Raw genomic sequence first — 15,834 nt, 5'->3', positions numbered from 1 at the left:
GTTTAGTCGGCTGGCTTAAATGTCTGACAAGCTAGCCAAATGGACTGAATCGCTAGACACTACATGCCTGTAGCTAGTCACTGCCAGTCTGTAGCTAGCCACTGCCAGCCGTAGGGTTGTCCGTATGTTTTTAATAAACCAAGTCACGTCGAAATAGGCCATTGTGATTTTAGTCCCATCACGAATGTCTCAAGTTAGCTAGCTAGGTAACACTCTTACATCATGAGATTGAAATCACATTTCGCCCTTTATGGACAGCTACGTGGTTTACTGAAAGCATACGTTCAAACTCGTCATACATATCTGATTGTATCTGAATTACCCTCAGCAAAATGTTCTGGACTATCTGGCTTTTTAAGCTAGAGACATTCAAAATTGGTCAAGTCAGTTAATGCTTTTCCTTTGTCTCTATATCCAGCTGATGTTCACCTTGTGTTCAGCAGAGAGTATTCAGAGGTAGTTTCAGCTGCACACAGCCTCATCTCTGTGCAGACCCAGACTATTAATCAGGGTCAGAGTCCAGTGCCACCGCATCAACAAGCTCAGGTGCATCCATTGCATGGTCAGGGGCATCATCAGCAGACAGAGGTGCAGGGACAGACCCAGAGACCGCTGCATTCCTCCAGTAACCAGGAGATGGCCAAGTGCATATCAATGGTCCCAGAATCCAGGAAATGTGTCATTTTGCTTTCCATACCCAACCCATCACAGGGTCTACCCAATTTTGATGATTGATCAATTCGGCCAAAAATCGGTAAATTACTCTTTCACCTTTATTTATTTAACCAGGTACGCAAGTTGAGAACAAGTTCTCATTTACAATTGCAACCTGGTCAAGATAAAGCAAAGCAGTTCGACACATACAACGACACAGAGTTACACATGGAGTAAAACAAACATACAGTCAATAATACAGTAGAAAAAAGTCTATATACGATGTGAGCAAATGAGGGTGGTAAAGACAAAAAAAGCCATGGTGGCAAAGTAAATACAATATAGCAAGTAAAACACTGGAATGGTAGATTTGCAGTGGAAGAATGTGCAAAGTAGAAATAAAAATAATGGGGTGCAAAGGAGCAAAATAAATAAAATAAAATAAATACAGTAGGGAAAGAGGTACTTGTTTGGGCTAAATTCTAGGTGGGCTATGTACAGGTGCAGTAATCTGTGAGCTGCTCTGACAGCTGGTGCTTAAAGCTAGTGAGGGAGATAAGTGTTTCCAGTTTCAGAGATTTTTGTAGTTCGTTCCAGTCATTGGCAGCAGAGAACTGGAAGGAGAGGCGGCCAAAGAAACAATTGGCTTTGGGGGTGACCAGAGAGATATACCTGCTGGAGCGCGTGCTACAGGTGGGTGATGCTATGGTGACCAGCGAGCTGAGATAAGGGGGGACTTTACCTAGCAGGGTCTTGTAGATGACATGGAGCCAGTGGGTTTGGCGACGAGTATGAAGCGAGGGCCAGCCAATGAGAGCGTGCATACAGGTTGCAATGGTGGGTAGTATATGGGGCTTTGGTGACAAAACGGATGGCACTGTGATAGACTGCATCCAATTGGTTGAGTAGGGTATTTGAGGCTATTTTGTAAATGACATCGCCGAAGTCGAGGATTGGTAGGATGGTCAGTTTTACAAGGGTATGTTTGGCAGCATGAGTGAAGGATGCTTTGTTGCGAAATAGGAAGCCAATTCTAGATTTAACTTTGGATTGGAGATGTTTGATGTGGGTCTGGAAGGAGAGTATACAGTCTAACCAGACACCTAGGTATTTGTTGTTGTCCACGTCCAAGTCAGAGCCATCCAGAGTAGTGATGTTGGACAGGCGGGCAGGTGCAGGCAGCGATCGGTTGAAGAGCATGCATTTAGTTTTACTTGTATTTAAGAGCAATTGGAGGCCACGGAAGGAGAGTTGTATGGCATTGAAGCTTGCCTGGAGGGTTGTTAACACAGTGGCCAAAGAAGGGCCAGAAGTATACAGAATGGTGTCATCTGCGTAGAGGTGGATCAGAGACTCACCAGCAGCAAGAGTGACATCATTGATGTATACAGAGAAGAGAGTCAGTCCAAGAATTGAACCCTGTGGCACCCCCATAGAGACTGCCAGAGGTCCGGACAGCAGACCCTCCGATTTGACACACTGAGCTCTATCAGAGAAGTAGTTGGTGAACCAGGCGAGGCAATCATTTGAGAAACCAAGGCTGTCGAGTCTGCCGATGAGGATGTGGTGATTGACAGTCGAAAGCCTTGGCCAGATCAATGAATATCATAACTCTCGCACTCACTCGCTCACACACATTTTGGATTCGGTTCTGCTGAGTTGCAGGTCACCACCGGTCTATGGCCCATGATGTGTCAGTCATGTTTTCAACAAGGCAGATGGTGCATCGTCCAGAAAATGTTAAAATGTTAAGAATTTTCAAACTAGTTTTCATTGGAAAGGCAGATAAAGTGTTTACTTTTGATAATGCTTTTACATGTGAACACAGAACATACTCATTACTCGATGTGCTTAATTGCATCACTTTTGTTTCTAAACTCAGCAAAAAAAGAAATGTCCCTTTTTCAGGACCCTGTCTTTCAAAGATAACAATTAATGAATATGGACCTGTGGAATGGTCGTTAAGACACTAACAGCTTACAGACGGTAGGCAAATTAATTGCCTACAGTCTGTAAGCTGTTAGTGTCTTAACGACCGTTCCACAGGTCCATATTCATTAATTAAAGAAAACTTAGGACACTAGAGGCCTTTCTACTGACTTTGAAAAACACCAAAAGAAAGATGCCCAGGGTCCCTGCGCATCTGCGTGAACGTGCCTTAGGCATGCTGCAAGGAAGCATTATAGGACTGCAGATGTGGCCAGGGCAATAAATTGCAATGTCCGTTCTGTGAGACGCCTAAGACAGCGCTACAGGGAAACAGGACGGACAGCTGGCCGTCCTTGCAGTGGCAGACCACGTGTAACAACACCTGCACAGGATCGGTACAACCAAACATCACACCTGCGGGACAGGTACAGGATGGCAACAGCAACTGCCCGAGTTACACTAGGAATGCACAGTCCCTCCATCAGTGCTCAGACTGTCGGCAATAGGCTGAGAGAGGCTGGACTGAGGGCTTGTAGGCCTGTTATAAGGCAGGTCCTCACCAGACATCACCGGCAACAACATCACCTATGGGCACAAACCCACAGTCGCTGGACCAGACAGGACTCGCAAAAAGTGCTCTTCACTGATGAGTCACCGTTTTGTCTCACCAGGGGTGATGGTCAGATTTGCGTTTATTGTCGAAGGAATGAGCGTTACACTGAGGCCTGTACTCTGGAGCGGGATCGATTTGGAGGTGGGGTCCGTCATGGTCTGGGGCGGTGTGTCACAGCATCATCAGACTGCCTGCAATGACAACAAGCTCAGTCTCAACACTGTGCGTTACGGGGAAGACACCCTCCTCCCTCATGTGGTATCCTTCCTGCAGGCTCATCCTGACACAACCCTACAGCATGACAATGGCCAGCGAAGAGCCCTGATCTCAATACCATTGAGCACATCTGGGACCTGTTGAATTGGAGGGAGAGGGCTAGGGCCATTCCCCCCAGAAATGTCTGGGAACTTGCAGGCGCCTTGGTGGAAGAGTGGGGTAACATCTCACAGCAAGAACTGGCAAATCTGGTGCAGTCCATGAGGGGGAGATGCACTGCAGTACTTAATGCAGCTGGTGGCCACACCAGATACTGACTGTTACTTTTGATTCTGACCCCGCCTTTATTCAGGGACACATTATTCAATTTCTGTTAGTTACATGTCTGTGGAACTTGTTTAGTTTATGTCTCAGTTGTTGAATATTCTTATGTTAATACAAATATTTACACAAGTTTGCTGAAAATAAACGCAGTTGACAGTGAGAGGACGTTTCTTTTTTTGCTGAGTTGACGTTACATGTATCACATAATTCAGTGTCGATTTTTTATATTTGAAGGTTTATTTTTGGTCAAAAGGATCACTTTTCCCCATAAAAATGAAAAGTTTGAACATTTAATGACTGCATCTCTTTTGTATTCAAACATCTCCATTTAGTCATTTAGATAAACATTGATTCTGTTGTCCATGGAGTGGTGGTCGAATTCGGGGTGAGCTGTTCTGTTGCCTGTTCTGTGTTAGACTGATGTCATGCCTTTCATAGACTCCTGGTATGTCTGCACAATTAAACAAGGCCATTGTGTTCTGGAACTGTTGCTTGTATAAAATAACTGTTGTGTAACAATATCATTAACTGATCACCTCCCACTATAACACCGGACATGTCACCATTTACTCCTCGAGTACTTCCCTGTGAAATCAGATCTCCCCTGCAGCTGCTTGATTAAAGATTGATCTATTATGCAATTATACAATTTTCCACAACATTAGTGGCCAATCAAAATCAACCATTTGTTATAATTTTGCTGCGACCACATTACATAACATTGCAGCATTTTAGAATTGCTGGACTAGACGGTTATTCCTTGAGACAGTATTAGCAGAGGTCTAAGGATCATTCAGCCATAAGTAGCAGCACGTAGTTCAAAACAGATGCATAAATATCTTGTCCATATAGTCTCGATGGTGAGGTTGGGTCGATGGCTGCTCTGAGCAGTGTCATATCCTGCTCTGTCAGCGGGCACTCCACTGGTGGGACCAAAATTCCCTGGCCATGCTCCTCCTCCTCCTCCTCCGACAGGCAGGCATCGTCCCCGACCAAGTTGTTTAAATCCTGAACATGGAAGATCATGTTAATTTACAAACAACCCATTTTTTTTTTTTTTTTTAGATAAGACTTAATTACATTTTCATAGTGGCTACTTTAAATTTATACTTCCACATTGCCAGGGAAGGTGACAGGATTCTCTGCTTGTCCTATTTCCCATAGCTGGTAGGGGGTCAGATTTTGCTCGGTGTGCAGAGAATGTTTATCCCATCCATTGGTTAAGGTGTCTAGGTCTGCTTGGAGGCGTGGAAGGAATACATAGTGCACACAGAATAAGTGAAGGCTGTTTTACAATGTCCTACACAGTTTGGAAGATGAGGGCTCCCTTGACCTGTCAAATATGTTTGACATGGCCATCTACAAGTCCTGCCATAACTGTTCAAACCTGAAAGCATATGAGAGAACATTTGAAGCAACATAATGAAACATTGAACATCATACCCAGTCCTCTGTCCCACACAAGTTATTACTATTATTGTAACCTTTCTGTGCATAAGGAGATGTAATTGGTCAAAGTTTTCTAAGGTACTTTGCATTTCTACTTCACCGTCTCCTGTTGAATTGAACTGTTTTCTTCAATGCATGTGAGAGATTGAATTGACACTGGATTCTATAGCTAGGTTTCCATAGCTAGGTTTCCATCCAATTGGCTACAGATTTTTTATGCGAATATTCTGAAGTCTGGGTAAAGATAATAACATTTTCCTAATAGTGGTGTTTTCTACCAAACATACTTGTTGGAGATGCAAAATCAGTGTGTGATGACGTGGTGTAGACAAAATCATTTACATTTTCAACTCTACGGATAGTTGTCACAAATGTTTGCGTTAAACGCGCCAACTCTGGTCTTGGTACCTGCGCTCTAGACAACAGTTTGCTGATACGACAGCTTCACGCAATGTAGGCTAGTCTACATGATGAGATTGTTATTGATAAGAACAAGAATAATTTGTCAATTGGCAGCCAAGTATCGATCATCATGTCACCAGAATAAGACCCTAAATATCTAGTGGAAAGGAGCATCAAGATCACTGTGCACTTTCACCACCCTGTGAAATTCATCATTTATTTAATCTGTAGCCTAATTTCCCGAGGCATAGTGGGAGGACCACACAACATACTGTTTCATCTCGTGACTAAGTTTACTTAAATATGATGGTTATTATATCATTATTTGCGTTTAAAAGCGTCTCCACCAACAATTCTCACACAATTAGTTTTACCGGCAAAAAGATCGCACCATGTCCAACGAACAAATGATCTGTCGGCATTTATCAGATTGTACCGACACTTCCTGTTTCCAATAAAACTGTCATTGTATATCTTTTTTTATACGGTATGACTTAACTTGCCAAAAAACTGAAAGGAAACGTGGTCTATAAGGCACTCCTTGTCTGTATAAGGCACTCCTTTGCAAAGCATTTAAATACCAGTTATACATGAAACAGCACAGTTTGTTATCTCTACTCAGTGCAGGGATTATAATTTAGGTGTAGGCCCCCTGCCTAACTATACTCTAGAATGTATAGAACAGATCAAATTTCAATAATATGTGGTCATAATCTATGTATTCAGCACAAACAAATAGTGGTGGAAATTACTGTTGATCGTGAACACTTTTACCAGAGATAAAGCTTCCCCTGCCACAACCACAGACATGAAGCATGCATGTTGCGATGTCCACATTCTCCACGCCTTGGTCTGCTCTCACCTAGATGATGATATACAAACACTAGCATTATAATCAAGGCAACTGTTCATCATAATTCAATCACTCTCCTTTATGTGGTGTATGAAACTTGTTCAACATCAATATATTTGTCTTGATAGACAAGGCCTCAGGCAGACCAGGCATATGGTCTGATTCGAGGCCATATACAAAGCAACCAACGGTGTCAATTTACAAACAAATGCCTGATTCCACACAACACTAGAGGGAATGATGCTGTTACCTCAATGGAAAGCCTTGCTTCACTAAAGAGTCCAGGAAGAATCCAAGGGCGGTTGATGCTTTGTTGTTGGTTGCTGCACCGAGGTACATGATCTATAGGATATCATTATGAAACCGAGTGTGTGATAAAAAAAATAACACATACAAAAACAGCTGGGCTGTTGTACAATTCAAACTAATTGTTTATATAAGGCACTGGATTATCCACATTGAGTCAGACAAACATTACGAACTTCAATTACCATGGGAGATTAATAGGTTACCTTTCCTGAGAAGCCGTCTATGCCACCAAATATTACAAAACCATATCTGTTGAAAGACATTTTTGGACAGTTTTGTATACTTGCCAAATCACCCATCTTGCAGTAAAATATAACAGAGGCAGCATTGTATGGCCTATGAGACCCCCCGAACTGAATGGAGTTTAAGCTTACCTGATCATCTTGTCGTTGGTGTCCACGTGTATGACGGAAAGAGGAGCCTGAACAGAGTACGTTCTTCTGACAACACATCCAAGTCCTGCCACTCTTTCCTGTATTCCTGGAGCATCTACACGAAGCACTGAGTCCCACACTCGGGTCCACTGGACTTGATGACCCAGTGCTTTCAGACGTTCTCACACCATCCTAATTGTGGTGAACTTGTCTTGATTGTGGCCACCAGATTGTCCAGCTCCTCGTCTATCATTTGGCTGCATGTTCTCCTCACCACAATACTGTATTCTTGCATTCTGTGTTGGTCGGTTTGTGTTGAGGTGACAAGCAGTTTGGCGATGCAAGGTACAGGCAGATCCATTTCAATCAGCTGTCGAAGGTGCTGTTCTGAAACAGTCAGTTTAAGACGTCCCATTTCGCCATCAACAACAACTGATGGGGCATTTCCTTCTTCCATTTCAGCATTGACTAGACTATACAGATTGGAGAGGCAAGTGTACTTGATTTGCTAGTGAGCTGATAAATATCATCTCAATGGTGCAGACAAACTGTAGGTAATCAAGATCAAGAGGAAGGCATTGCATGCCCGCTGCAATCTGTACAGCAGCTTGTCCATAATGTGTCTCCCCATCGCCTGTGAGGACATATACAAATTGTAATTTGAAATAATGTCACTCAACCAGCTGGTATCAGGCAAGATTGGGTCTAGACTTCAGGTATTGTTATGGGAATAGCCATTTAGGGTTGTCACTGTTCTCTCTCTCTCACACACACTCACTCAAACGCACACATATTTCAGTATGGGTGGCAGTGGCTAGCTGTAACATTACATGCATGCAGTCTTGCGACTCATTCCATTTGGCTACCTAGTCTGACACAAAAGCCAGCCAACTAAGCTAACGTACTTTGAAATTGTCAGTCAGGGGTCAATAATCTACAGATATTAGAAGCGTGTCTATGTAATACTAATATTTAATGACAAACCATGTAACTACTTAGGTAAACATATGAATTACCTGTTGCCCAAAGTTTGGTGCCATTGTTGATAAGTGATCAGCCATGTTCAGAACATGGGGCCACTGGGGGAAAGATTTGGCGAGTAGTGATGAGGTCAGGCCGTCTGGTTAAGTAGCCAATATAAAAAAAAAATCCTAACTAGAGGCGCATTTCCTAAAAACAGCAGAGGAGGAAAAGGGATAAATGGGCCCAAAATCTGTCTTCTCCAGCAGGTGGCGTGTTTTCGCTCACCAAGCGAGGAGCTTTTGTATGGAGGTCAATGGGAGGGTGTCAAATTTGGTTAACAAAAAATTTAATTATTTGCTACGTGCGGCTTTTGATTGAATAAAAGTTCCTTAGTGCTTAGGTTGTTACGAGTGTACTGATATAAGTAGGACACGTGACATCCCGTTAACTTTGAGAAAAAACACTTTATATAGGCGCTGTGCCTGTTATCACATTCGTATCTGCTCTCTCATTCGCTAGAATGGTCCACCTGGTCTTGCCTCTTCCCGACAGCACTCCTTTTTTAAATACATTTATTTTCATTGTTAGGGTGGCCAATGGAGTATCTGGTCAATATAATGGATAATCTGTGATTATGTACCTTCATCGATTTCCGGCTACTTTCGGTTTACCACTCAAACGCACCCAGTGCCTACAAGTGTGACGTACTGGATAAGCAGTTCCTGTATTATCCTTGCTATTCGGGATGCTTGGGACGTCCAAACGCTGACGTTACACCATTAAAGTTTACATTTTAAATGGTTATGATACTTCTTTTTACAGATCAATGTTAAGGTAAGGGTTATGGTTAAGGTAGGGGTTAGGGTTTAGAATGTGGACGTCCCAAGGATCCCGAACAGCACTAAACCTTTATATTCTGTCTTTGGTTTTGCTTTCACTTTACTAGAAATCATGTCAGTATAATTTCTGGTAAAGGACACTGATAATTTGCTGATTTCTAAACCCTGTGACGGTTTCGTATGGCCTGTCTGATCTTGGCGTGATAAAGTTCGATATTAAACAGCAGCAGGTGAGTTGCTATTCATAATTTGCATGCCTCGATTCGTGGCCTATGACTGATTATGCACTAGGACAAACTTATTTTCACGATTTCACTTATATAATCAAAATCAATACATTGTAGCACGGTTTTTGGACTCATTCAGTAGTTTTACCAAATTAAGTAGATTCATGTTGAAAATGTTTTAAATTATCATTTATATTCCTAAAACATACATTAAAATGATACTGTTTCTGCTCCCTGGTGTTATGGATTTGTGATTTATAGCCCCGTTTCAAAATACCGGTTTTAGATGTCCAAATTCATGGTCAATATGCTGAAATAAGTCGTTATATGGAAGAAATTACATAACAATTAATCCCTAAACACACTAGTCACTTATTTGAGGTAAAAGGATGTGTATTTCCTGTAAATCATGTGTGGTGAAAACGTTAGTTTGTTTAATGTAATACGTTCTGTATACCGTAGGGAATTTTGTGTAATATAAAATTGTCAAAATAATTAAATATAAGCTGATAAAAAAACAGTAACATATGTGTTATGGGTGTAAAATAGCACAGGGATGCCATCTGTTGGTAAATGTTCATTACTGCAACTCTTGTGTTTTACCGGGGTGCTTGAGATACCCGGATGTGTTGTGACATTCAAACAATATGTCTTACTACTTTTTCCATGGATAGTTAAAAAATGCTCCTAACCACAATTTAACCAGGCGCTAGAGCTTCTATAGTGACTGTGTGCCAGGCTGAATGTTTGACGTCGACTATACCTTGTCACTATTTTTGGAATCGTAAATTCAATATCCAGGCTTAGCCTACTCAATATTTTGCAACATGTAAAACGTTGCAGATAAATTGTATATTGTAGGCTACTTCACAATGCATGTTTTTTCTGAAAGTGTTGTAACGTTGTGCCCAGACTAGTAAACATACCCTCCTTAATGCGTTGTTACCATAATGACAGGTCAGAGCAGCTGGGATCAAATCCTATTTTCCTACAGCAGCATCAGTGTGAAAGTACAAGTATGAGTCAGGTAACTACAATGACATTATACAGTATCATTAAGCAGCTGTGTAAACCTGTGAACAATGCTTTGGACTAATAAATAGCATATCAACGTCTTCCTCCTAGGCAAGGACAATGAGTTTGGAAGAGCAAATCAGGAGCCTCTCACCAGTTGCAGCACATGCTCTGGCAAGTAAGTTAACATGGAACATCTGACTGAGCTTTATGCATTGTGTTGTCAACTGTGTTCCTAATTACATCGTTTGTTTCTAGTTGCTGAAATTACAGATGACATTGACATTCAAGAGTTAACAAGAGCAGATCTGAACGAACTTCTGCCAGGCCTTCAACATTTAAAACTTAGAAAGAAGATCAGTGAACTTATAAATACATCTAAACAGGTTGGTATAGCCCCAATAGCTTCTAAAGTTACTGTACCACTATTCTGGAATCATTCACTAGTTACTAGAATGTTTGATTCAATGTGCAATTCCATTGGATGTACTAATTCCCCTGTTTTCTGTAATATTTCTGATTCTTAGAACACAGCTAAACCTATTGCTTTAGTTCTTAACAAGCTAAGGGAATTCCTTCCGGTTGATGTCATGGAGAGTAAGTCCCTTTTCAAAACAATTCAGCATAGCACTCACCCAATACAGTTTTGGTGTATCTTTCGTTGTAATTGTATGCACTGGTCACTTTCTCCTTACAGATGCACTTGTTCCCGGGGGAGTGTTACATGGCTACTTCCCTATTCTTAGAGATTTGGAGAAGCAGCTGGCCGAAGCCCTCTACTTCATTCAGGCACACGTTGGTTTGCTCGAGAGCTACATTGGAGAAGAGTCCATGGAGGCTCAGAGCAGTGCTGCATCTCCATCAGTTGACTCTGCTACAGCAGGAAACCAACCATCAAATGTTGAGGGTAAATTACTTAACTGCTGTGTTAGCTGCAGCACAGTGGGTCTCATTCCTCATTCTTCATGAATCAAAAGATGGTAGATGATGGCATACAAATCATAAACACTGTAGTAGATTTCATGAATATTATAGTTTTGTTGAGAAGTTAAACATTCAAGGCCTAGGTTGGCTTCAACTAGTGGCACTGTAATGGCACTCTAACACAGTCCTGTCTTAGCCTGAAAGAACCCCAGTTAACGGCACTAATCCTTCAATCTTTTTTTAGTCCAGAAAACATCTGTTAATCGCACCTCAGGATCATCAGGTAACGCAAAACCTTTAACAGGGCACTTTATTGTCAAAATGTAATAATTCTACAGATGTTATTAAACCCTTTTACAGCTTGCAAAGCTAACCACAATGACTTGCAGACTCACAAGAATGTGCTGCAATACTGTTGATTTTAATTCATAGTATTTTATGTGGTCCTCAGCCTTATGTGCCGCTGACAGCCAGCCCAAACAATGCAGAACAGAAGTGTCTGGTGCGCCGAACAGACCCGCCTTCAAAGAAACTCAAGATGAGACCTCAATGTCACACTCTCATACTTCAGGAGCAGCTGGTAACCTACAGTTGAAGTCGGAAGTTACCATAGCCAAATATATTTAAACTCTGTTTTTCACAATTCCTGACATTTAATCGTATTCAACATTCCCTGTCTCTTAGGTCAGATAGGATCACCACTTTATTTTAAGAATGTGAAATGTCAGAATAATAGTACAGAGAATGATTTATCAGCTTTTATTTCTTTCATCACATTCCCAGTGGGTCAGAAGTTTACATTCTCAATTAGTATTTGGTAGCATTGCCTTTAAATTGTTTAACTTGGGTGAAATGTTTTGAGTAGCCTTCCACAAGCTTCCCACAATAAGTTGGGTGAATTTTGGCCCATTCCTCCTGACCGAGCTGGTGTAACTGAGTCAGGTTTGTAGTCCTCCTTGCTCGCACACTCTTTTTCAGTTCTGCCCACAAATTTTCTATGGGATTGAGGTCAGGGCTTTGTGATGGCCACTCCAATACCTTGACTTTGGAAGTATGCTTGGGGTCATTGTCCATTTGGAAGACCCATTTACGACCAAGCTTTAACTTCCTGACTGACGTCTTGAGATGTTGCTTCAATATATCCACATTTTCTTTCCTCATGATGCCATCTATTTTGTGAAGTGCACCAGCCCCTCCTGCAGCAAAGCACCCCCACAACATGATGCTGCCAACCCTGTGCTTCACGGTTGGGATGGTGTTCTTCGGCTTGCAAGCCTCCCTCTTTTTCGTCTAAACATAACGATGGTCATTATGGCCAAACAGTTCTATTTGTTTCATCAGACCAGAGGACATTTCTCCAAAAAGTACGCTCTTTGTCCCCAGTTGCAAATTAGTCTGGCTTTTTTATGGCTGTTTTGGAGCAGTGGCTTCTTCCTTGCTGAGCGGGCTTTCAGGTTATGTCGATATTGGACTCGTTTTACTGTGGATATAGATACTTTTGTACCTGTTTCCTCCAGCATCTTCACATGTTCCTTTGGTGGTGTTCTGGGATTGATTTGTACTTTTTGCACCAAAGTACGATAATCTCTAGGAGACGGAACGCATCTCCTTCCTGAGCGGTATGGCGGCTGCGTGGTCCCATGGTGTTTATACTTGCATACTATTGTTTGTACAGATGAATGTGGTACCTTCAGGCGTTTGGAAATTGCTCCCAAGGATGAACCAGACTTGTGGAGGTCTACAGTTTCTTTTCCTGACGTCTTGGCTGATTTTTTATTTTATTTTCCCATGATGTCAAGCAAAGAGGCACTGAGTTTGAAGATAGGCCTTGAAATACATCCACAGGTACAGCTCCAATTAACTCGGATGATGTCAATTAGCCTATCAGAAGCTTCTAAAGCCATGACATAATTTTCTGGAATTTTCCAAGCTGTTTAAAGGCACAGTCAACTTAGTGTATATACACTTCTGACCCACTGGAATTGTGATACAGTGAAATAATCTGTCTGTAAACATTACTTGTGTCATGCACAAAGTGGATGTCCTAACCCGACTTGCCAAAACTACAGTTTGTTAACAAGAAATTTGTGGAGTGGTTGAAACACTTAGGTTGGTGTCATAAAAACTAGTGTATGTAAACTTCCGACTTCAACTGTATGTGGTATATCAAACATTTAATTTGACTGTTGGCTGTGTACCTGGTATTAAAATCCTTAGCAAAAGAGTTTGATTAGAATTTACAAGTAGGCTATCATCCTTAGGTGCTGACACCCATTTTCAAAAAAGTACAACGGGTCCTTCTCAAATTTCCACTGGAAGTGAGCTGGCCGAGCCACGATACAAACAAGAGAAATCAAGGTCTGCAGACCATCTAGGAGCAGGAGGTAGGAACCACATTTCTGCACAATGCCACACAGGTCAATATCAAAACCTAAAAACTGTTCGATGTCATGAAATCCTTTAATGATATTTTGTAATTGGACACAATTATTGTTAAGAAAGTGTGTGATTTTAAATGAATACTTTCAGATAAGATATACTCATATTGGAGGAATTTTAGAGCAACTGAACCTCTAAATGAGAAACAAGCAGGTGAGACTCATCAGTATGATACTCATCTTACCTCCTAATTTATAAAAATATGGTGAATTATTATATTGGCGTTGTATAAAGTGTGAATTCATTTTTTTGTCTTGAACAGTTAAAGTCCATTCACAAGTCTGTGGAAAAACCCTGAACACTCACCTTGCACTCATGAAACAAGTGGATTATCTGGCAGTAGGACTAAAGCGAGAGGAGACCAGACCAGAAGACTGCCAAGTCATAATAGCCTTCTGTCCTATTACATCTCGTGTGGGAACAGACATTGATGCCGCCATGAGCAAAGTTCAAAGTAGGAAAGCCCTTTAAGATTACAGCATGAAAGCAACTCAACAGGATGTATTGGTCCATATTGTAGAATGACTGACTCTAATGAAAAATATATTTTTATGTGGAAGTACTAAAGTTTTAATTGTGTCTCTCAACAGGTAACAAAGATGTCATTCTAGTGGTGATGCACCATACTTTTGATCACTGCTTTGTCACAAGCCAGAGATCTGCATCTCACTACATAAACGTAGTGGAGGAAGTTAATGTTCTCTTCCATGACTCTATGGGACTTCTGCGTTGTGAAACAAATGATAAAGCAGTGACTCTCATACACAAGGCCTTACAGAAATACAGCAGCACTACTTACAAACGTTAAGTGCCCCCTGGTGGCAACAAAGTAGTGTCTGAAGTTTAACACGCAAACATGATTTAAAAACCTCATTCTACCATTCAAGGCGCTGGTAATTCATTCTAGTTCAGAATAAAGCATGTCAATCTGTGTAGTCAACCAAATGAATGACTGTTGATACTCAAGCAGGACTAAATTAGATGTCTCATTGTAGAACAGCTGGTGTAAGGGAATCTTTGCAGTGGCTGACCTCCAAGCATGCCCTCCTAACACTACCAATCATGTGGGATGCCTCGTGTGAATTTCAGCTTTTCCTTCTTTTGGTATTAGAAGCACTTTATGCTGTTGGATGTACTTTTAACAAATGCTTGTCTATGTCACTACTCAATCATAAGAGATTGAAAATGTGTAACTACAGTATCATTAAATGCTATTTATTTTGCTTACAGATGTCCTAATCTATGAAAATAATTCAGTACAAGTAAGAAAGTGTTACATCAAATATTGAATAATATTGATAAGAATTGACATTGATCTGTTTTTCCCCAAACTCTTGTGATAAACAGTATATTCAGATCTCTAGACTTTTTCCACATTGTTACATTACAGCCTTATTCTAAAATGGATTAATCTACACAATACCCCATAATGACAAAGCAAAACATGTATTAAATAACGGAAATATCACATTTACATAAGTATTCAGACCCTTTCCTCAGTACTTTGTTGAATCACCTTTGGCAGCAATTACAACCGAGTCTTCTTGGGTATGACGCCACAAGCTTGGCACACCTGTATTTGGGGATGGTGAATGTTGCGGCACAGCTATTTTCAGGTCTTTCCAGAGATGTTAGATCGGATTCAAGTCCGGGCTCTGGCTGGGCCACACAGGACATTCAGAGACTTGTCCCAAAGCCACTCATGTGTTGTCTTGGCTGTGCTCTTAGAGTTGTTGTCCTGTTGGAAGGTAAACCTTTGCCACAGTCAGGCCCTGAGCGCTCTGGAGCAGGTTTTCATCAAGGATCTCTCTGTACTTTGCTCTGTTCATCTTTCCCTCGATCCCGACTAGTCTCCCAGTCCCTGCCACTGAAAAACATCCCCACATCATGATGCTGCCACCACCATGCTTCACTTTAGGGATGGTGCCAGGTTTCCTCCAGATGTGATGCTTAGCATTCAGGCCAACGTGTTCACTCTTGGTTTCTACAGACCAGAGAATCTTGTTTCTTATGGTCTGAGTCCTTTAGGTGCCTTTTGGCAAACCTCAAGCAGGCTCTCATGTGGGCTGCCTTTTACTGAGGAGTGGCTTCCACCTGGCCACTCTACCATAAAGGCCTGATTGGTGGAGTGCTGCAGAGATGGTTGTCCTTCTGGAAGGTTTTCCATCTCCACACACCTCCCTGACCAATGCCCTTCTCCCCTGATTGCTCAGTTTGGCCGGGCGGCTCTAGGGTCTTGGTGGTTCCAAACGTCTTCCATTTATGAGTGTTGGAGACCACTGTGTTCTTGGGGACCGTCAGTGCT

General features: G+C 41.7%; 1 protein-coding gene across 1 annotated transcript; it reads left to right on the top strand.

Annotated features, from left to right (window-relative positions):
- Positions 1-8,826: 8,826 nt before the first annotated feature.
- Positions 8,827-14,356, top strand: LOC139415159 (uncharacterized). Its single transcript, XM_071163030.1, has 13 exons — positions 8,827-8,920; positions 9,033-9,155; positions 10,110-10,179; positions 10,278-10,344; positions 10,425-10,552; positions 10,694-10,763; positions 10,864-11,073; positions 11,335-11,373; positions 11,542-11,670; positions 13,352-13,474; positions 13,620-13,682; positions 13,792-13,983; positions 14,120-14,356. The coding sequence occupies exons 3-13, from the start codon at positions 10,171-10,173 to the stop codon at positions 14,335-14,337; spliced, it is 1,248 nt and encodes a 415-aa protein (XP_071019131.1). The 5' UTR covers positions 8,827-8,920; positions 9,033-9,155; positions 10,110-10,170; the 3' UTR covers positions 14,338-14,356.
- Positions 14,357-15,834: the final 1,478 nt, after the last annotated feature.

Source organism: Oncorhynchus clarkii, chromosome 8, assembly GCF_045791955.1.
Source record: "Oncorhynchus clarkii lewisi isolate Uvic-CL-2024 chromosome 8, UVic_Ocla_1.0, whole genome shotgun sequence".
In the NCBI taxonomy this organism is placed as follows: domain Eukaryota; kingdom Metazoa; phylum Chordata; class Actinopteri; order Salmoniformes; family Salmonidae; genus Oncorhynchus; species Oncorhynchus clarkii.
This window is presented reverse-complemented; position numbering and strand designations above follow the sequence as displayed.